General features: G+C 39.5%; 1 protein-coding gene across 1 annotated transcript; it reads left to right on the top strand.

The window, feature by feature from the left end:
* The first annotated feature begins 5178 nt into the window (after positions 1–5178).
* On the top strand, positions 5179–22016 carry ZNF330 (zinc finger protein 330). Its single transcript, XM_021101553.2, has 10 exons — positions 5179–5333; positions 7193–7321; positions 8962–8981; positions 9111–9181; positions 11717–11796; positions 14198–14324; positions 14756–14860; positions 18415–18461; positions 19759–19876; positions 21032–22016. The coding sequence occupies exons 2-10, from the start codon at positions 7202–7204 to the stop codon at positions 21304–21306; spliced, it is 963 nt and encodes a 320-aa protein (XP_020957212.1). The 5' UTR covers positions 5179–5333; positions 7193–7201; the 3' UTR covers positions 21307–22016.
* The last annotated feature ends 356 nt before the right edge of the window (positions 22017–22372 follow it).

Here is a 22372-nt window from a genome sequence, read left to right as displayed (position 1 = left end):
AATCACAAATTTACAGATTGAGGAATTGTCACAGTCTAGGTAAAATATTTCCAGTACTCCAGAAACCCCACTTGTGACCTCTTTGGGTTACTCCCTTCTCCCAAAGGTAACCACTGTCCTGACTTCTAATCCCATGAGTTTCAACTATTTTTGCTTTACATAAAGGGAATTACAATATGCTTTTTTTATTGCTGGTTTCTTTGGCATTATTTTCGTAAGACTGTCCCATGAGGTTGTCAGTTCTTGTTGCTATGTAATAGTTTGTTATATGAATATGTAACAATTAGTTTATCCATTCTTCTGTTGAGGGACATTTGTGTTGTTTCCAGTTTGGGGGTGACTGTAAATTGTGCTTCTATAAACATTCTTTTACAGGTATTTTAGTAAACACAAATATGCATTTAGAACATAATGTAAGTGATTTTCTTTTTCTTTTCTTTTCTTTTTTTTTTTTTGCTATTTTAGGGCTGCACGCATGGCATATGGAGGTTCCCAGGCTAGGGGTCGACTTGGAACTACAGCTGCTGGCCTACGCCAGAGCCACAGCAACGAGGGATCTGAGCTGCGTCTTCAACCTACACCACAGCTCACGGCAACACCGGATCCTTAACCCACTGATCGAGGCCAGGGATCGAACCCGCATCCTCATGGATTCTAGTCAGGTTCATTAACCACTGAGCCACAAAGGGAACTCCATAAATGATTTTCAAAGACAGTCCCAATTTACACTCCCCAACCTGAGCCTTCCAGTTGCTTCACATTTTTACCAACACTTTTATTGAATAATACATCTCTTTTCACTGATGCTAATGCAACCTATACCATTTACCAAGTCACCAAATGGATGTGAGTTTTTATCTAGGTTTCTTATTTGGTTACATTTGTCTATTTGCTGACATCTGTCGACACATATTTCACGGAACTTTGTAATAAAGAAAGGTGTCCTTTTATGCTTGTGTTTAAAGTGGTCTGGGCTATTCCTAGCCATGTGAATTTTAGAATCAATTAATAAAATCCCTCTCAGGATTTGATTTGAATTGCATCGAATTTAGAGAACATTTCAGTTCCTCCTAGTTTTCATGTCAATTTGTTTATTAAAATTTTGTTGTTTTGTAGCTAGTTTTATTTATTTTATTTAATTAATTTTTTTTTTTTTTTTGTCTTCTGGTCTTTTTAAGGCCCTGTACCTGCGGCATATGGAGGTTCCCAGGCTAGGGGTCCAACTGGAGCTGAAGCTACTGGCCTACACCACAGCCACAGCATCGCCAGTTCCAAGCCGTGTCTGTGACCTACACCACAGTTCATGGCAATGCCTGATCCTTAACGTGCTGAAAAAGGCCAGGGATTGAACCCACATCCTCGTGGACGATAGTCAGGTTTGCTAACCACTGAGCCATGACGGGAACTCCTGTAGCTAATGTTTTAGATGTCCCTATTTGTTAACTGAATTGATTACACACTATTGCTTTTTGCATCCCCTCATTCCTTCTGAATTCTGTTTTCATCATCCTGAAGCACACTCTTTGAAGCACCCTTTCAGTGAGGGTCTGTGAACGATAACGATTCTTTGTCTTCATCTTTTTTTATTTTGTCATACTCCTTGTAGTAAATACTGGGAGATACTACCCAGATTCCTCCACAGGAGTGAAGGACTTATTCTCTGAGCTGCTGGGAGTGCAGAAATCTGACAAACCCAGCTGTTAGCCCTCTTAAGGACTAGTCTAATCCAAGCTTATACCTACTTCCCTTCTTAGCCCACACCCAATCATTGATGTCACAGGCGTGTAAAGACTGAGCTCACTTGCCTCATCTTGAAGGGAGAGGCCAGCTTCAAAGTCAAGGCCTTCATTGAGACTAATTTGCAGCCCAACTCTTCCCTCTGTCCAATATTCTACCATCCCTTCTTCAGGTGGTGTTTCCAAAGCGTTTCTTAACAGACTCCCTCTTCTCATCTTTGACTCAGAGTATGCTTCCAAAGAAGCCAACCCAAGATGGTTGATGTCAGGTTTGAGCCAAGAAAGTAGGAGCTAATATGGGATTTTTGACTTGAATCATTGGCCACCTGACAGTCAATGAGGACCTCCTCACTGATGATAGATGTAGGACAGATGGACCTTGGCACAAGGTAACAGTGTAATAGTTCAACATGTCATCTGAGTGAACTAGGATGTATTCTAATGGAAGCAGTGAGTGCAGCATGTCAGACATTTAAGAAATATGAGGGAAACAGTAATCTTAAGGACAGTGGAATTGACTTTGTTAAGCAAGATTGATTCTTTGGGAAAAGGAAAAAGCTGAGAATGGTTAAAGGCTATTAAAAATCTAAGAGTAAAATTCAGAAGGCCTCTTTGGTAGCAAATAAAGAGGCTTTTATCTCCCGCAGTGGGAGGGCAGAAAGAGCAGGGAGACAGGCCCAGCCCCTTAATCATAAGGGTGGCAGAGCTCCAAAGAAGTTTAAAAACCATTCAGCCCAGCTAGGTTGGTTGTGCTATGGTCAGGATGCTGGATTGGAAAGAAAGAAATGCTTATGCAACAGGCTGGGTTGTGACACCTACTAGTCTAGAATCCCTGGATTCTCCAAACCCTCTTAGTCCAAACATGGTCCAGTTTTCCCGAATAATGGCTCACGCACCCCCTGGCTTGAATTCCATGTAGAGGCCCTCTCTTTGTACAACCTCTGCTCCCTTCAAATCTGCTCCCTTCAAATCTGGTCACCGGGTTAATAACTTGGCTTAAGTTACAATGTAACCTGGCACATATTGCAATGAGTGGCAAGAGCAGAGTGGCAGCTGGGAGGGGGGTCTGATCCTTGGATTAGGGAAATGGATAACAGAATATGGTGTCTCTGGGAACAAAAGGAGTGGGCAGCAAACAAGGACACTGCTCAGTTTATACAATCAAAAGAAATCAAGGGATTGTCTTATCTGGAGCCCGAGAACAATGCTCTAATACTGAGTCCCCATTCTTTGCCTAGTTTTAAAGTCTGAGCCAGATTTTGGATCTGGAAACCATGAACAGAGAAGAGATCCGTGGGAAGAAGGCCCTGAAGTATCATATACCATGTACATTGTAATAATTCCCCCATTCCTTTCCCAGAGGGTTCCTTGCAATATCCTTGGCTAACTACATGTAGGTGTGGCTGCCTCTGTACACCCGATGTCAAATAGAAATGTAGAGACAGAGGTGGAGGAAACAGAAAAAGTAGCTTTCATTGCCAGGCAAAGAGAGAACACAGCAGGCTAGTGCCTCAAGGAATGTGCTCCCTTGGAGGGCGTGGTGAGGGGTCTTATAGTGTCAAGTAGCGGGGCGTGATCAGATAGTGGACATTTTCTTGATTGGTTGATGGTGAGGTCATTGGGAGTCAGTGTTATCAAGCTTCCGGTTCCAACCCCGTCTGTGGTCTACATGCTTGTGGGCAGCATACAGTTAACTTCTTCTGCCCAGTGGGGGCTTCGGCACCTGCAAAACAGCTCTAAGGACATGGCTCAGAATATTATCTATAGTCTCTGAGGAAGATCTAAAGATCCTGGATTTTGTTGAATGGTTAAACTATTATTATTCTGTCTTGCTTGACTGTTTTACTTCTTCTCTGTTTTATCTCATTTCTCTGATTAAATTGATTCTTTGACTATAGTTTTTCTATAGATAAAAAGGCAGGTGGAGGACGGGTGTGGGGTCTACTCTGGGAAGGCCTCATAGGGTCCTGCTGGGTTCCACAGGGAAAATGGAAACATCGAAACATTTCTCAATTAAATGGCAGATACAAGAATTCAGCTGCCTTCTATGAAACTTTAAAGAGATTTGCAAAAATGGAAGACAGTACCACTCTTCTACGTTTTTTGTTTGGGCAAATATAGTTATTTTTCTTAGAAATATGTTATTTAGGAGTTCCCGTTGTGGTGCAGTGGTTAATGAATTCGACTAGGAACTATGAGGTTTCGGGTTCCATCCCTGCCCTTGCTCAGTGGGTTAAGGACCTGGCATTGCCTTGAGCTGTGGTGTAGGCTGCAGATGTGGCTTGGATCCTGCGTTGTTGTGCATCTGGCATAGGCCGGTGGCTACAACTCCGATTAGACCCCTAGCCTGGGAACTTTCACATGGCACGGGAGTGGCCCTAGAAAAGGCAAAAAGACAAAAAAAAAAAAAAAAAAAAAAAAAGACATGCTATTTATACTAACATGTGATAGATTTATCAATGCAATTTTTTTGAATGAATTTATTTTATTTATTTTGTCTTTTGTCTTTTTAGGGCTGAACCCACGGCATATGGAGGTTCCCAGGCTAGGGGTCCAAGTGGAGCTGTTGCCGCTGGCCTACACCACAGCAATGCCAGATCCGAGCCATGTCTGTGACCTACACCACACCTCATGGCAATGCTGGATCCTTAACCCACTGATTGAGGCCAGGGATTGAACCTGCAACCTCGTGGTTCCTAGTCGGATTCGTTTCCACTGTGCCACGACGGGAATTCCTATCAATATAATTTTTAATAAATTTGTAAACATTAAAAATTTATCTTTTTTTATTTGATAAACATCAGTAGAGTATAACCCACATAAAAAACACTTGTTAGGATTTTCAAGTCTTAAGAGTTTTCAAGGGGTCCTGAGACCAAAAGTTTTAAGAAAGTTTAATTGCTACAAGAGATGATATGACAAGCTAAACCTTCTGTGTAATATTGAATCAAGTTGCATATTCTCTTCGCCCAAGTTTCATCATATGTAAAATTAGGAGTGAATGCTATACATGTAACGAAATTAGAAGGCCAGGAGCACAAAATGATATTGTTTAGCTCTTACTGATATTATTCTATTTTCTCTATGAGATAGGAGGGAACAATATCTTCTAAAACTGATGGAGGAAGTGGAAGTGGTAGAAGTTTGAGAAAGGGGAGATTTGATGAAGCCCTCATGGAGAAGTTTTTTCCTCTTAGTTTTGTCTCTTCCTTTAGATTTCTCCTTTTCTAAAAACACAATTGAGGAGGCCTTCCCCATCTTTTTCCTCCTTCTGTTTCCCCATCTTCCCTCTTGGTCAGGTCTTCTGCCCAGGGCTGGGAGCTCCGCCCTCCGCGGGAGAGGGAGGGCCGGGGCGGAGCGAACAGAAGTGGGCGTGTCCTCTCCTGTTGACGTGCGGCCGTGAGGACGTTGTTTACGTCAGAGGACATCCGGTCCGGCTCTCAGTACCCTGAAGCTGCTCGGTCCGCCTTCCGTGGGTTTAGTAGCGTTTCCCCACCCGGAGTCGTGGTCCAGGAATAGAATCTGGTGCTGCTGCGGGCCGGCCTCACGCTATCCCTGCCCCTCGGCCCCCGGAGTGAGCCCGGCCTCCCTGCGAGGGTGAGCGAGGTCGGCCCGGAGCGCGCGCGAGGGAGGGTGCCCCGCGGGCGGGGGCCGGCTGTTGGTTCCCCCAGCCGCGTGGCACCTACGTCGTCTCCTTTGGACGCCCCCTGCGCCCCGCAGGGTCCTCGGGCTGCAGACTTACCTCCAAAGCTGCAGGCACCCTGGGCTTGTTTCCTCATTTCGTGACACGGGCCACGTCCTGGGGAAGGGCTTAAGTCCATATAAGGCTGAGAAATAGAATTCACTCTTAAAGTTTACAAAACAAACTAGGCGGAAAAAAGGAGGCTCAACTTAGCGGGTTCACCCCTGGGGACGCAGGAATTCATTCGATGATCACCCTGTGATTATTTTATGAACTCTTTTGGCCAGGGCAGTACACATTTTTTTCACCTTGTGTATTTTGTCATTTTAAATACTGGAAGAGTGACCTAGTGGACTTGGACGTTACTCCCAGTAACCACTTACTCAGTTAAAGCTCTCGGCCTGGTTTGTCTGTATTTTTAAGTCTCAGCTAACGACCACTCGGATTTTTTTTTTTTTTTTTTTTTTTGGTCTTTTTGCTGTTTCTTGGGCCGCCCCTGCGGCATATGGAGGTTCCCAGGCTAGGGGTTGAATCGGAGCTGTAGCCACCGGCCTACGCCAGAGCTACAGCAACGCGGGATCTGAGCCGCGTCTGCAACCTACACCACAGCTCACAGCAACGCCGGATCGTTAACCCACTGAGCAAGGTCAGGGACCGAACCCGCAACCTCTTGGTTCCTAGTCGGATTCGTTAACCACTGCGCCACGACGGGAACTCCCACTCGGATTTTGATTGGGCATTCCAGCGTTAGAGTTGAAACCCATAAAGTAGGAAAACTTTTATGAATGACCTTAGTTTTGTTTTAGGTACAAGCTGGTATGTGATTTTGCTGTATTGTAACGAGACATGTAAATTTCGAGGTGCGGTTTTTTGAAACTCCGTGTATCGTGGACATGACTTTGATTTCTGCCAGGCAAGGCTGGGAGCCAAACAGTGTCAAGAAAAATAGGGCTAGAATCTTCAGGGAACTTGTGATCTTCAGATGGATGAAAAGCCAAATAAAAATTTGTTATTTAGTAAAATTCTTGTTTTTCTAAACGTGGTAGTTATTTCAACTACCTTGTAAAAGTCAGTTTTAAAGCCCTTATTTTTGTATGTGTGGTAAACATATGCTGTTCATTTTGAACTCTCTTAAAACCGTGTGCTCACTACACATAGAGGGAAAAGCAGCTTTCAGAGTCAAACTAACTCTGACGCTTTTAATATTTTCTTCAGGGAGGACAGTTTGGCTTTGTAGTTTAGGTTATTATTTGACTTGACTACTAGATGTTTTATTTAGGTATTACATGGGAGAAAAAGGACTTAACACTTGCAGTCTTGGCAGCATCAGGTCATCTGAATATGCAGCTTAAAAAAGCGATATGAACTGGGTAAATAATACACTCTTTAGTGTTTTCTTGTTAATGATGTGTCCCTAATAATTTTTTTCACTTGGTACAGACTAATTTTTAAGGAATATTTAACATCAGAGAAACTTTTGTTTCTCAGTGGGAAAGAAAACCATTTTAGCTGTTAGAATCAATCTTTTTGGTGTTTACTTTTTTGAGAATTGTTTAGTAGTACAAATAAGTGCCTTATTTTAAAAGCCATCTATTTTATTTGGGAGGATGTGTGCTTAATATTTCATCAAGGCTTAAAATGTGCTTAACCTTCAAAATGGCAGGATTGCGTTTAAAATTTAATGAGAATAGGAACATTTCATTCTGCTCTTCCTTAGTTTCTTATTTAAAACAGCAAATGAAACAAGGCAGTTATATTTTCTCTTTTTGTATAGAAAGGGAAAATGCCTAAAAAAAAGACTGGTGCGAGGAAGAAGGCAGAGAACCGCCGGGAACGTGAGAAGCAACTAAGAGCATCAAGAAGCACTATTGACTTAGCTAAACACCCATGCAATGCTTCAATGGTAAATTTTTTTGGATGTTCGTTGATAATTGAAAAACTGTTTAAATTTGTATTAAAGGCATGTCCGTTTTCATTATCGCTGAGTAATGGTCAATTTTGTTTGATTTTGTTATTTATAAAAGCTATCATATTACCTGGGCTACTCTTGGTAACAAATCGATACATACTGAACAAGAATACTAGGAACTGTGACATTTTCCAGCTCCTCTAACCCAGTATACCTTATTCAGTTTGTCCTATTAATTGGAGCTGTTTCATCATATATCATCATTACCTTTTCCCTTACTTTGACCATTTCCCTATTTCTACTCCTGTCCACATTTTCTGTTTCCTTATCTCTCTCTCTCTCTCTCTCTTTTTTTTTTTTTTGTTTCATTGAACATACATGAAATGCTTGATGTGACTTAATTCCTCAAATGTTTGTCATGTGTCTTCTCTGTGCCAGGAACCAGTGCAGGCTCTTGTGGGGGTGCATAGATGAATGCCAGAGTCCCTGTTTCCACAGGCTAATGGCTCAGTTCTTTTCTGTATTAAGTTTTATAAGTGATAGAAGTCAACTTAAGTTAGATTTAGGGAGAAATAGAGTTTCTTGAATAAATAATGCACTAGTATAGTTGGGTAGGGCAAGGATGTAGCTGGGATGCAGGGCAGGTAAAACCTGGAACAATTCGTTGTCCTGGCTTTAGCCCGGTATTTAGTTCCATTTTTTCATATTGTTTTATTCCCTTTGTTTGGCTTCAGGGCCGGCCTGTCTCCCATCACATCTGGTTGCCCACAGGGAGGGAAGGAGCTCTGATAGGTTGGGCTTGGGCGGGTGCCCATCTCAGGATTAGCTCATATTTATGACTGGGTTGAGGGAATGGAGGGGGGCAAGATTACATAGCACAGAGAGGACAGTGGGGACTCCCTGTCAGGGCCATTTCTAAAGAGGAGAAAGAGGGCAGACAAAAGAAGAAATGACTCTTGCATAACTACATGCAGTCAGAGCTAGACTTTGGTGAGTGCTGCAGAAAAGGTATAGTTGGGAGTAAGGTACATTAGGACTAAGGGGTGAGAACACTGCTTGTGGGAATGGGGTGCAGTTCATAGAGGAAGTGTGGTCATCACCAGAACATCCAGTAGCTAAAGATGTGGGGAGGGACTTTTCAGGGAGAAGTATCAGAATAAGGCATGGAGAAGACAATACAAGACCTTTCAAGAATGGCTGACGAATAGGGACTGGAATCTAAAGAGAACAAGCCAGTGAGGTTTGAAAAATGATTAGAGACAGATTTTGGAGAGCTCTTAATACCATGTTTAGAATTCTGGATTTTCTGTGAGCTTCAGCATACTGTTTGCTACTGTTTCTTATGTCCATTCTGTATTGTTTGTCTTATTCCTTAAAGGAAAAAATCCAAAGAACAAACCGCCTCTGAATTTAGCCTCTTTTGTGAAAATGCCACTTCTTTCTCTAGTGTGGTCTGTCCAAGAGCTTCCCTTTGTTATTGGTGTGTGGATGCTTGTATACATATGTGGAGTTGAAGGGTTTGGGCAAATGTCACTTAAATCTTAATGTGAAAAACAAGATATTCTTTATAATGCAAGCAAGTTTGCAGTTTTCTGCCAGTAGAAAAATTAATGTTATGTTTTTCTGTTTTACAGGAATGTGACAAGTGTCAGAGGTAAATTCTTACTTCTTTTTCTATCTGTATAATAATAAATGTATTATTATGCATTTCTATATGTCATAATATAGGTGATCTTTTATCTGTTATTTGACTGTATTTTAAAATATTCTTTTACATTTCAAGGCGGCAGAAGAATAGAGCGTTTTGCTATTTTTGTAATTCTGTACAGAAGTTACCAATTTGCGCACAGTGTGGTAAGTATGTGAAAAGGACACGTGCCTTTTCTTTTATTAAACATTTGTTTGGCATTTAATCCATTTGAACCTGTGGGTTTACCATTACCATTTACAGTAATGCTATGCCTTACTATTAATAAAATAACAAAAGGTTATTTGGCCTACCAAAAAACTATCAAGTCTTGGTTGTAATGCTGGAAAATAATTTAAGACACAGTTTAGATAATGTTACCACATGTTGTTTTAAATTTTTAAACATTAAAAGATTAGGGTTCAGACTAATAATGTTTGGTGATCCTCAGTTTTTTGTTTTTTGTTTTTTTTTGGCTTTTTAGGGCCATACCCAGGGCATATGGAGGTTCCCAGGCTAGGGGTCCAATCGGAGCTACAACCACTGGCCTACACCACAGCCATAGCAACTTGGGATCCAAGCTGCGTCTGTGACCTACACCACAACTCATGGCAACACTGGATCCTTAACCCGCTGAGCAAGGCCAGGGGTCGAACCCATAACCTCATGGTTCCTAGTTGGATTCGTTTCTGCTGTGCCACGATGGGAACTCTGGTGATCCTGAGTTTTTATTTGTACTGTCTTAGTCTTGTTGATATCTTTGTTTTCTTTTCTAAATCTTGATTCCTGCTGATTTTGCTTGCTAGATGTTAGACCATTGAAAATAATTTTATTCCACATTTACCTAGTGCCAGTTTTTGTAATCAGTTTGTCTGTTTGGTTCTTACTGTATGATTCTTGAATTTCCTCATAGGTATTCCCAAGTGAGTAGAATCAAGTCCCTAAGCCATTTACCTAGTTCCCAAGTGTTAGTGGAAACTTTTATTTAGAGTGAATGATTATTTAGAGTAAAACTAGATCTAAGTTTCCCAAATAGTCTTCCACAGAGTACTTGTGATATTAATAGATATTTCTTAAAGCAGTGTGTACTTTTGAGATGTGCTGTGTGCTTCATTCCCTTGGTCCCATCTGGGAGAATCTATTACATATGTCTACTATGTTAAAGGTTCTGAAGACCTCCAGTGAAGAAATCTAGAGTGAATATAATTATTGAATTATAAAATTTTAAACTCAAACTTTATTGAATAAGTATCCCCATTGGTCGTGGGATAATAGTGTCAGGTGAAACAGTTAGGGCTGTGATCTTTTAAATGTGTTTATGGGAACATTGCAGAATAATAGGAAGGTTTAGGGCTATACCCCTGAACGTTTCTAGTGTCGTTCTAGCTTTCAAAGATGTCTTTGCAGTCTGTAATTAATGGAAAAGAGAATGCTGGCCTACATAAATGAGTCATCTGCCAGTTTTTATATCCTTATTTACAAAAGACCAGTGAATGTGGAGTGAGAAAATAGACTGGAGAAGATTGAGATAAGCTTCCCCTAGGACCTTCCCATAGTTTCGGTGTTTGTAGTGCTGTGTATGCATTTCCCACTTACTGATTCTTGCACTTAGTGTTGGACATGGAACAGGTGGGTGGTTGCTGCCTCTCATTTCCAGTTTCTCTTTCTTCCCATTTCCTAGTGTCTAGTTTTGTTTCTTAGTAATCAAGGTAATGAAAAATTGAGCTGCTTCTGTTTCTTTCATGTTCCACTTTGTGGAGTCTGAGATGGGTGATTACTATGTCACCTTTAATCCTCTCATAGTATGTGATAAATGAATTTCCTGACAGTGTTTTGGATTGGTAATTTGCTGCTAGGTCAGATCTGCTCTGGGTATATTGTGATTGTTAGCTTTATCATTATTTTCCTGTTTTTTTGTCCTCACTTGGGCACTATTTGACAGTTCTGTTGGAAGAATGTTTACCTGGGGGCTATGTCTATAAATTTTTACCTGTGGATAAACATTAAAAAATGAACCCAAAAGTTGCATAATTATTATTTCATTTGGTTTTTGATATTCTATGGAAAGAAATAAGTAACTTTAAATCAGACTGCCTTTATTGTGAAGTATAAAATGTAGAATTCATTTTTAAATCATAACTTTTGAAATCTGTTTTTTTTTGTTTGTTTGTTTTTTTTTTTTTGGTCATTTTGCCTTTTCTAGGGTCACTCCCACGACATATGGAGGTTCCCAGGCTAGGGGTCTAATCGGAGCTGTAGCCACTGGCCTACACCACAGCTCACAGCAATGCTGGACCCTTAACCCACTGAGCAAGGCCAGGGATTGTACCTGAAACCTCATGGTTCCTAGTCGGATTTGTTAACCACTGAGCCACAACAGGAACTCCAGAAATCTGTTTTAATTCATCTGAAAATTCATAAGATTTTAAACTACTCTAAGTGATCTTTAGATTACTAAGCATAACCTTTAATTTCTGATTTGAGTACAAACATGAATTAGCATGTAAGTCCCTAATAAAAGATCTGACTCAGCTAATGAGATCTTGGTTATGTCCATTTTCTTTTTTTCAGTAAACAGTCTGATCTCTGTTCATTTTCAAATGATTTCTGTAGGAACTGGGGCTAGATACAAAGAGGAATTAGTGAACATTTGCGTGTACTGCTTTGTAAGACTAATAGCAAGAATGTGTTTCTTGCCATAGGGAAAACAAAGTGCATGATGAAGTCTTCAGACTGTGTCATAAAACATGCTGGTGTCTACAGTACCGGCCTCGCAATGGTGGTAAGCTTTTTGTCCTTATCTTTTAGACCAGTAGGTTTTCAAGGGTAAGAAAAAGTCATATTGACCAATATGTAGTTATTTTTTTCTAAATAGCACTGCTTTGCCCCTTGGTTCAGTCAGTCTGGAGTTTTCTGGATTATCTGCTACATGTTTTTCACTTATTACCCACTTGTTTTTGACTGCTTCCTTCTTTTGGGGAAGTGTACGGGAATGGAAACTCATTTAATGTCGACCTAAACAGCAATTCATTTGCCAGGGGTGGTACCTTCCTAATGTGTCTTAATTAGACTTCACACAATGTTATTTACTCTACCAAAAAGCCCTGCTTGACTAACATTCAAGAGTTTGGTTAAAAAAGCAGGCTAGTTCCAAAAGAACTTAGGATTATTTATTTTTTTAAAGCTTTGCATTTCAAAATGTAAACACAGAATCATGCTTTTCACTCCGTATAGTTATATGTAGTTCTTTCTGTTACATGTCAGATTTTCAAAGGAAATTCATTGTTTTAAAATAATAATGTATTTTGCTCTCTTTTTCACTAAATATGTTACCTTTTTGACTGGATTAGTATATTCTTTTGCATGAATTTATGCTTAGGTCCAAATGTCAGACCACGAGGAAAGTAATATTTATAGTAGAATATTTATAATAATTTTCAAAGAACGTGTTGTTTTCCATCATGAGGCCGACCTTTATATTTTTCATGTGTGCCTATCTTACAGAAACAAGAACTAGAATTATGCATAATCATCTTAAAATTACTCTTTCTTTACGTTAAGTATAAGATCGTCAATGTTAATCTTTATTCAGAAGCCATTGTAATCTTCCTTGGTAGCTTGCTTATATCTCCATTTATCAAGTTACTATTTTTTTAATTCACCAAGTTGTATGAGTATAAATGACCTCATATAAAGTTTAAGTAGAATTGATGCTTTACTAGCTTTAAATTCTGGAAAAGTGCTTTCCTGGCCATCTTCTATTTGCTGATTGAGATGCCCTCCTCTTTCGCTCTTCCCCACCCTGTCTTGCCCTGGGAGCCTGACTTGTGTGTGTGAACTGGATCAATGGCTTTCTTACTTAGGGCTTCTGGTTCAGCCCATAGAGGACTCTGGCAAGAGCCCTGACAGTGGGAGGAAATTATGATCCGAGTGTGCATTCTCCCAGCTTACTCCCCCCCAGATTGTCCTGGTGTCCACATGGATTGGCCCCCAGTCCTCCTGTGTGCCCCGTAGTCGTCTCCACGCGGCTCTCCCCAGGCTCCGGCACCTCCCTCCCTACCCTTGACCCTTCAGGCCTAGAGGGGGTACCATCCCTTGTAGTTTTTCTAAGCCCTTCCCTGTTCTCTGTAAATTCTCTTTTAAACTCTCCTGGATTACCCAGCTTAGTGTGTCATCTCCTTCTTTCTTGCTAGAACTCTGAGTAATCCAAGAGATATATTTGAGGATTTGCTATCCACACTGGTAATCTATTTTTACCACTCCAAAAACATTCTTCCTATTTGCTCTTTACTACTTTTGTTACAGAGCCTTGAATAGGAGAACACTGATTTTGGGACTCAGAAGACCTGGGTTTAAATCATAGCTCAGCTCTAAAGTAGCTCTGGCACTCAGACTTGGTGTCAGGTACCTGTCACTCCTTACCTGTAAAGGAGAGACCGTCCAATCCCATTTCCTTAAGATTTTAGCTCTCACCATTCTGTAGATGTCATAGTGTTATTGGAAGGTATAGTCTTACAGTCAATAGAGAATTGGACTCTTACCTTGTCCTTTAGTTCTATATTTAGTTTTTTTTCCTGCAAGGAAATGTAATAATGATTTAAAGCATAAGTTACCTTAAAAAAAAAAAAAAAAAGATGCTGGCAGAAGTTTTATTTTCTCTCAGTTATTCTAGAAAAGCTGTATGACTATTTTATAAATTATACAGATGAAAAGGAGTTTTCTTAAGTCGTAAATGTTAATATTTGAAAAAATTCATTTTAATTACCAGAATTGCTTATAGACAGGAATGCTTAAATTGTGGACCCTAGACCTCATTTGATTGATTGATTGATTGATTTTGTCTTTTTGGGGCCGCACCTGCAACATATGGAGGTTCCCAGGCTAGGAGTCTAATCTGAGCTGTAGCTGCCTGCCTACTCTACAGCCACAGCCACAGCAACACCAGATCCGAGCCATGTCTGCAACCTACACCACAGCTCACGGCAACGTCAGATCCTTAACCCACTCACTGAGCAAGGCCAGGGATCAAACCTGTGTCTGCATGGATGCTAGTCAGATTTGTTTCTGCTGAACCACAAGGGGAACTCCTGAATTCATATAATTTTGATGGTTGTCATTGCATTAAACAATGGTTGCAGCCAGTCACGTGTCAAAGATTAATTGTTCCTGTTCTTTGGTGGCAGGGTGCAATATGTGACTTCTGTGAAGCTTGGGTTTGCCATGGTAGGAAGTGTCTCAGTACACATGCCTGTGCCTGCCCACTTACCGACGCCGAGTGTGTGGAATGTGAACGGGGTGTCTGGGACCACGGTGAGTGGTTACATACAAGCTCTGCTGAAGTGAAGGCTAACTGAAACATTCTGGATGCTTCTTTTTAAGATTTTTTTTCAGGGTGCTATCAATCTGTAGAGCTGACACTGTTTTGGTTATCAGTTTAGCTGGAAAAGGTATGTATACTGGGAATAATAGGCAACACCAGGATTGTTTCCTAGGCAGGTAGGGCAGGAAGGTGTCTTTGAGCATGGTGTTACATGAGTAGCCAGAGTAAGCGGGGGTTCACTCTTTATGGTTCAGTGGTCAAATTTTTTTGTACCCTTATACAAGAACAAAAACTGCTGTGCTGTTTTGGTATAAATCTGTAATAACTCACCATCTCTTCGGAGCAGTTTTATTGATAGGAGTTTTTAAAATTAAACTTCATCATACTTAACATTTGTTGGTTTTGTTTTTTAATCCAATAGGAGGGAGAATTTTCAGTTGTTCTTTTTGCCATAACTTTCTCTGTGAAGACGATCAGTTTGAACATCAAGCCAGTTGCCAAGTTTTAGAGGCGGAAACATTTAAATGTAAGTTTTTAATATATTAGATGTTCTTTATATCCAAGATTCTTAATAGTATAAGTGTTAACACTTAATGAAAAAGGAATCTAGTGCTTCATGTGGCCTCTAAGGACTATAATTTAATTCAATATCTATTTTCTGTTTCTAGAAAAAATTCAGAACAGATATAATCCATTTCTTTTCAATGGGGTACCAGCATTTTGGTTGGGTTGGGTCTTCGTTTTGTGGGGTGAGGCATCGCAGGACTCATTGCGTTTCTTATCCTGAATACTGAATGCCATTTCCACTTCCAAGTTGCTGTAGCAACTAACCACCCTCCCCCATCCTGTTCCCATGTGTCCCCAGATAAATGGTATACCCCTCATTTATTTTTGCTAGTTGGTTCCAGTGACTCCTAGACAGGAGTGTGCATCAGAAACACCTGTGGAGGTTTTTAAAAAATAGAGGTGCATAGGCCTCATCTTGGAGAGGCTATATTTAAGTCTGTGGTAGGTGCCAGGTGTCTGTATTTAACCTGCACATATTCTCACGTATATTCCAGTTTAGAACCATTGTTACTAATGGGTTCATGGTATCGTCTCTACAGATAGACTGCATTTTATTTCTACTCTGTTGATTTTCAAAAGCTCAGGTTTGAGATTCAGAATGACTTGAATCTGCTTATTGGCTGCTTGTTTTGGGCAGATCACCAAATCTTTCTAAACCTGAGTTTTGTTATGTATTAAGGGAAGGTGTTTATTTTTTCAAAATTAATTGAGATGAGAATCCATATAAAGCATAAGTGTGATACCTGACACTTAGAAAGCCCTTATTACATAGTAGATACCGTCATAGGAAAGACTGAAATTCCAATTCACTTCTTTGAATTTGGTTCTTATTCTAGTATGAAATGCTAATCCTATAAGTTTAAAAACTCATCTATAAATTTAAAGTTGATAAGTCATCAGCCTAAGATACATATACACACATAATTCTTGCAAATTTTTAAAGAAAATAAAGATTAAAGAACATGTGAAAGTATTTAACATTTTTGAGCTGTTCTTAGGGTTCTGCAGAATATATAACATAAAAATTGAATTACTTTATTTGGGGCTTGGAAGCTTTGTTTATTTTGTAGCATTTAAACCCCAAAGACAGGCAGCTTTGAATGATAAGGCTATAATACCATCAAGAAGCTTTAGTGATTCAGAAAATGACAAAGGGAAAATAAAGAATAATAATTTTCTTTTATTTGAAATAATTGAAAGGATTTCAAGATAAATCTATTACCATGTCTTTGATACCTCATATTAAAGTTATTCTCATTGTACATTCACAGGTTTCCTTGGCTTTCCTTACTTTTTAAAATTTTGCTTTATTTTTTCTTTGCCATTCTTCCTTCGCCAGATGCCATTCAGTACTTGAAGTATTTTTTGTGAAGTATTGTCCTAATCATACATGTTAACCCCAAAGATAGTTTGTTTCTCTTTCCTTAATTGGTTGTATCTCATCTTTTTTGGATTTGACCTTACAACTATGAATCGGAAGATTTAGAAGTTCTTTAAAATACTTATTTACCTGTGTAACCAGGGGGAAGGGTGTTTGGGGCGGGGAAATCCACGTGTACTCTGCCTTTGTTTTTAAAAGTAATTAAAATGGCCCAGAGACTTCTAATTTAAGTGGCTGCCATCAGCAGACTTTGATGTATTCCATCCTGCCTTCTTTTAAAATACTCTGAAGAAAGAAAGAGATTTTAAAGGAAAACTGTTGCCCCCAATCTAAAACTAGGAAAGTCACAATATTTTTTAGAATCTGGGAGAAATGCGTTTTTATATAAATTCAAGATTTAACTCTTGGGGAGAAAAATAATAGGGCAGTGAACTGGAATGCCTCTGTGTATGGCTGAGATAATTAGGGGGGAGGCTGGCAGGGCCACATCCCATTCTGGTGATTTGGGTTCTGGGAGGTAAAGGTGAAGGTGTGAGAGACAACAGTGAATTTCGTGGGATTGTGTCTTCGGGGCATGTTGAAGATTCAGAAGATAGGGATGGGGAAAGAGTCTGTATCAGAAATTCCTGGTGGAAAGTTGGACTGGGCCCTGTGTACTTTCAACCTGTGTTCTGGTTCTGTATGTACAAGGAATTTATAGCATTTTGGTGATATGTATCCTTTGAATGAAGAATGAACTTCAGAACTCTGGGCATATCTTCAAGTAGAAATATATTCTACTTGTTTTCAGGTTTTTTTCCCCACAGACTGAAATGATGTACCTATTATTGGAGTAATTTGGTATTCCTATATATGATTTTTACTTTTATTATTAGCATGCAGGACAAGTAACACAAATCCATCTGAAATAGTGGTGTTATTGTAGAAGAAAGCACGATAGTTGGGCAGAAGCAGTGATACTCTTTGGGAAATCACTATTTATTTATTGTCTTTTTAGGGCCTCACCCACAGCATATGGAAGTTGCCAGGTTAGGGGTTGAATCAGAGCTGTAGCTGCTTGCCTACGCCACAGCCACAGCAGCTCGGGATCTGAGCCATGTCTGTGACCTACACCACAGCTCATGTCAACGCCTGATCCTTAACCTACTGAGCAGGGCCAGGGATCAAACCTGAGTCCTCATGGATCCTAGTCAGGTGTGTTACAGATGAGCAAGGATGGGAACTCCTCTTTTAGTTTTTAAAAAAATACGTCCTTGTTCAGATTGAAAAAGCTCCCTATGAACCAGGCAAACTTAAAAGAATCCCCAAGTTAGAAACAGTTGGTCATATATTTGAATTATAAAGATAGATTTCCTTTTATTTTTTTCAAGACCTCTAAATAAATTGAAATTTAATAGTTTATATTCAGACTGTATCAGTGTAAGGGTTAGTTTATTTTCTCATTCCTATACTTCTCAATTATTTATTTATTTTTTTTTTTGGCATATTCAGTATATGTCAGACATTTTGGCTTTTCTGAAATATTTGCACTTAAGTTTAGATTTTTTTCGTCATTAATTATAGATAATGACCAAAATTAATGTTGCTTATAGACTAAAAAAGAGAAAATATTTTGAGATTTTTCCATCTGTTTTATTGCCCACTCGAACATTATTTTCTCTTCATGGCCACACTTTTCCACCTCAAGTATTGTTTTCTCATCAGAAGTTTTGCAAAAAATGGCAATGGCCTACACTACCAGGAACGAATACATATTAATGGAGACAATTATTCTTTTAAAAAATTTAACCACTATATCATTAAGTGAAGAGTCTAGTCAGTGACATGGAAAAAATGATTTTTTACCGTTTCAGTTTTCTCAAACTGATTAATGAAGTTTGCCATCTCCTACTTTTGGAGCAATAGAAGGAGACTGGGGAATAATTAGAGCTATAATAGGGGAAGAATGCTGGGTACGTGCAATTGCTGGCTTCCTTTCTTCTCATTTTTATGTATCGTTTAGGTTATGAGCAAAAAAAAAAATTAATAATTGAGCTAAGACTCTACATCAGGACATTCTCAAGTATAAATATATAGAAAATAGTGTTTTCATTCCAACTCTGAATCTGGATATTATGTACTTTCCCCCATAGGTGTTTCTTGCAATCGACTGGGTCAGCATTCCTGTCTCCGTTGTAAGGTATACTTTCTTATTTTTTATCTTTAGATTTTGTTTTTAATCCCCATACTTCTTCATCAGCCCTTGGATTATTTATCGCTAAAATGAACCTATGAACATTATGAACATTATGTAGTTAAATTCTTTTAGAGACTGTGAATGAAGTTGGGCAGGCTTAGGGATCTCTCGGCGGTCTTCGGGTGGGCTTGTCTTAGAGTCGGCATTAGCGCTTGTGTCTCCTGAATCTTAGCTCTGTGTTTACCTTATATTTATGGACAATATCCTGACCAGAAGCATATTTTCATTAATGTCAAAACGCACTTGCTTTGGAGAGTTTGAGTAAAGCGAAGATTTCCAGAATGGTCTGTTTCCTTAGACCTTGTCTTCAGCATTTCCATTTATCAAAGATCACTGAACAGATACAGCTGACTCACTCCCTGCCAGGTTCTTGCTAGTATTCCTAACCCATCTCTTAATTCTCTCCCAACTCTTCCCCAGTTCTGTCTGTGTGTTTTCCTCTGCCCCAGATCACTTTTCCATCCTTGCTTACTGTGCCACATCCCATTCTCCATCAGATCTCAGCTAAGACTCTGTGTCTCCCGGAAGCCTCTCCTGAATCCCGGAAATCTGGTTTAGTGCTCCCCTTCTGCATTTGCCTTTCAGTGTGTAGTGTCGTGTAACTGCCTCTCCACTTGTCTGTGTCCCCGGTTGGACTGTATTCATTCTCTGTGCAGGTGGATAAGCTGGTCACTATTATGTCATCAGAGGCTTTGTGAAAACTCACATTCATGAATAAATGTGTCTGCATGTCATACCCTGCATATACTTTCTGCCTTGTGTTAGGCCATAGTTGAGAAGAGTCTTGGCAAAGATCATTGCCCTTAAGAAATTGAAATCAGGAGTGTGACCAGTCTTAATTTTTGCCCTAACAAGAGTATATCTTTTTTAAGTTTCTTTGAACTACTGAGTGGTATCTTTGTTTTTTGTTTGGGTTTCGGGTGTTTTTTGTTTTTTTTTTTTTTTTTGCTTTTTAGGGCCACACCCATGGCACATGGAAGTTCCCAGGCTAGGGGTCTAATTGGAGCTACAGCTGCCGGCCTACACCACAGCCACAGCAACGCAGGATCTGAGCCATGTCTGCGACCTACACCACAGCTCATGGCAACGCCGGATCCTTAACCCTCTGAGCAAGGCCACGGATCAAACCTGCAGCCTTATGGTTCCTAGTTGGATTTGTTTCCACTGCACCACAACAAGAACTCCCTGTATATTTTCGAATTACTTACTTAGCTTGCTTAGTTTAATCTCTCCGATATAGGCTTGTTTCTGTGATGATCACACAAGGAGCAAGGTGTTTAAGCAAGAAAAAGGAAAACAGCCTCCCTGCCCTAAATGTGGACATGAGACTCAGGAAACTAAGGATCTTAGCATGTCAAGTAAGGCTCTTCTTAAAATAGCACTGGAGGGGTTTTGCTTTCATGCTTAGAAAGATTTATCCCTTTTTTTTCTTTCTATTTTTGTTTTTGCCATTTCTTCATATTCGAAAAGATGAATGTGTTCTTTCAAGCAAATGGAATTTTATAGCCTTAGAAAATTTCTGAGTAAAATTTCTCAATTTAACTTAAGAAATATACCATCATTCACTTTGATATTTGGCATTTGTTTCAGTTAATGACATAGTGAATACTGAAATTTGAGACCAAAAAAGAAGATTTTTCTGTTTTTGCTGTGGCTTCCTTGTTAAGTAATTGAGTAGCAATAAATCCTTAATAGTCAAGAGCTGGTAATCTTCAGTCCTTGGAAGCTGAAATTCATTTTAAAGCTATTCTTAGGTGTGGTGATATTTGAACAGTGATGCTTATTATGTTATACATCACTACTGTAGGGAATTGTTTTGTGGTTTTTATATAACTTTTCTGTGAAGGAATTTGACTACTACAGACTTGCTTACAGTAATGCAGCTTACAGTTTTGTTAAGAGAATTCGACTCTTTACCCGTCATATCAGAATGGAACGATGATTCTAAATGACACTGACAATACGTTGTTCAGTCAAAGATATAGTTCCACAATGAGGCGAAATGACATTTTTTTTGCACTAAACTTTGTGTTGCTACTAAGGCTGAAGAAACAAAAGGGTCCATCTTGTAGGACGTCTAAATTATAAAATAGCTCTCTGGAGAAAAATGGAATGACATGAAATCAGCTGTTCTATGATTTGAAAATAAACTTTTAATCAGAGGGCATTTTAGTTTTTAACATGCCTTATTTAACTTATGTGTGGAGAAGGCTGTTATTCTTTTGTTATCCAGCTTTGTGTAGATTTAATGAAATGACATCGTCGTCTTTATCATTTGTTACATATGATGTGTATCTAGACTCTGAGTAGGATAGAATTGATTTTTGTTTCTGAGGTCTCCTTTCTTTCCAATTAATTATTAAGTGAGGAAGTAAGGACACTGTGACTGACTTCCATTTGAGAGTAAGAAGCAGCCAGTCAAGTTCCTGTAACTCTGTGTTGTATTGTGGAAGAGAATGAGGATATAGAGCATTGGGACTAACCACGTGCTGTGCGCATGTCTGCTTTCGTAGCGCGCTCCCTGAAGTTTGGCAGGCAGGCTGGAGGTGACGAGGGTGATGGAGCCTCTGGGTATGACACGTATTGGAAGAACCTTGCCTCTGATAAGTATGGTGATACCAGCTACCACGATGAGGAAGAAGATGAGTATGAAGCAGAGGATGATGACGAGGAGGAAGAAGAAGCTGGAAAGGATTCAGATGCCGAGTCATCAGAGTTGTTTACTAACTTGAATTTAGGAAGGACCTATGCTAGTGGCTACGCCCACTATGAGGAGCAAGAGAACTAGGAGGGCTGCCTGCCCATTGATGACCTTGTCTGAGGAGCTGGAATGTGTGTGCCCGACAAATCGTGCATGGATGTTCAAGAGCACAAGCTGCCACTTAGTGTTGTGTGAGAGACGAGTCACACTTCCAGGGGCAAGGAGTAGGGCGTAGCGTTTTCATAGGAACTGATGATCAGGCTTCTAGCAGAAGAAAAATGAGTTTCAAATTTAAGGTGTTTATTGATCCAAGCAATTGAACTATCATGGATTGGATTTTTACTGATTTCAGTAACCTAGTAAGTAGGTTTGCCAATTAAATACATATATAGGATAAAGGAATAGGATGGTAATATATTTGTTTGAAATTAAATTGCTGTTTTTATTAAAAAACACTGCTTATAAAATCATTCAGTCTGATTTTGTAAAATATAATGGGTAAATGAATTATTGTATTTTTCCTTGTTTGTCCACAGGATAAAAATCAGATGTTTTATGCTAAATTTTCATTAAATATTCACAATATCTTAAGTAGCTATATGTATTTTTTAGCAATTGACTCATTCATTTCTTTCTTCGCACTCTATGTCCTATGTAGTACTTCCTTTTATTGTCTAGATGTATAGACAAAGGTGACTATATAGCCATTTTTCAGAGACACAGAATCAGTATTATTACACAGATGTTTTACCCAGGAAATTCCATTTTTCTTTGAATAAATCTAGCATTTCACTTAACTTCTTTTGATATTTAATTTCTTGTTCTCAGTATTTTAAACCGTTTTTGGAAAGCATTCCAATATTTTTATATAAACTGTTTCTTCTTTTGTCTAATATGTGAAATAGGTAGCAGAGGTTAATAGGTGGCGGACTCAAAGTGATGGAGCCGGACCCCATTGTTCATGGGAGGTGGAGAACAGACAGTTGCTGGCACAAGTTCCAGTGGTTTCAGTTTACGCTGACAGTGAATTGGGATGGTGTGGTAGGAAGGACTGCATTGTTGGACTAGTTGGCATTTGAGAAGAATCGAGAAAATTGTAGCCATGGGGATAGCCAGGTCGGGTGGCTATTGCTAAGCTCTTGTTACTCCATAG

Source organism: Sus scrofa, chromosome 8 (assembly GCF_054392235.1).
Source record: "Sus scrofa isolate SSC_HxYL_T2T_F1_AM1 chromosome 8, Sscrofa_HxYL_maternal_Yorkshire_Landrace_v2.0, whole genome shotgun sequence".
In the NCBI taxonomy this organism is placed as follows: domain Eukaryota; kingdom Metazoa; phylum Chordata; class Mammalia; order Artiodactyla; family Suidae; genus Sus; species Sus scrofa.
The sequence above is the reverse complement of the archived record's forward strand: the minus strand, read 5'-3'. Positions and strand labels throughout refer to the sequence as shown.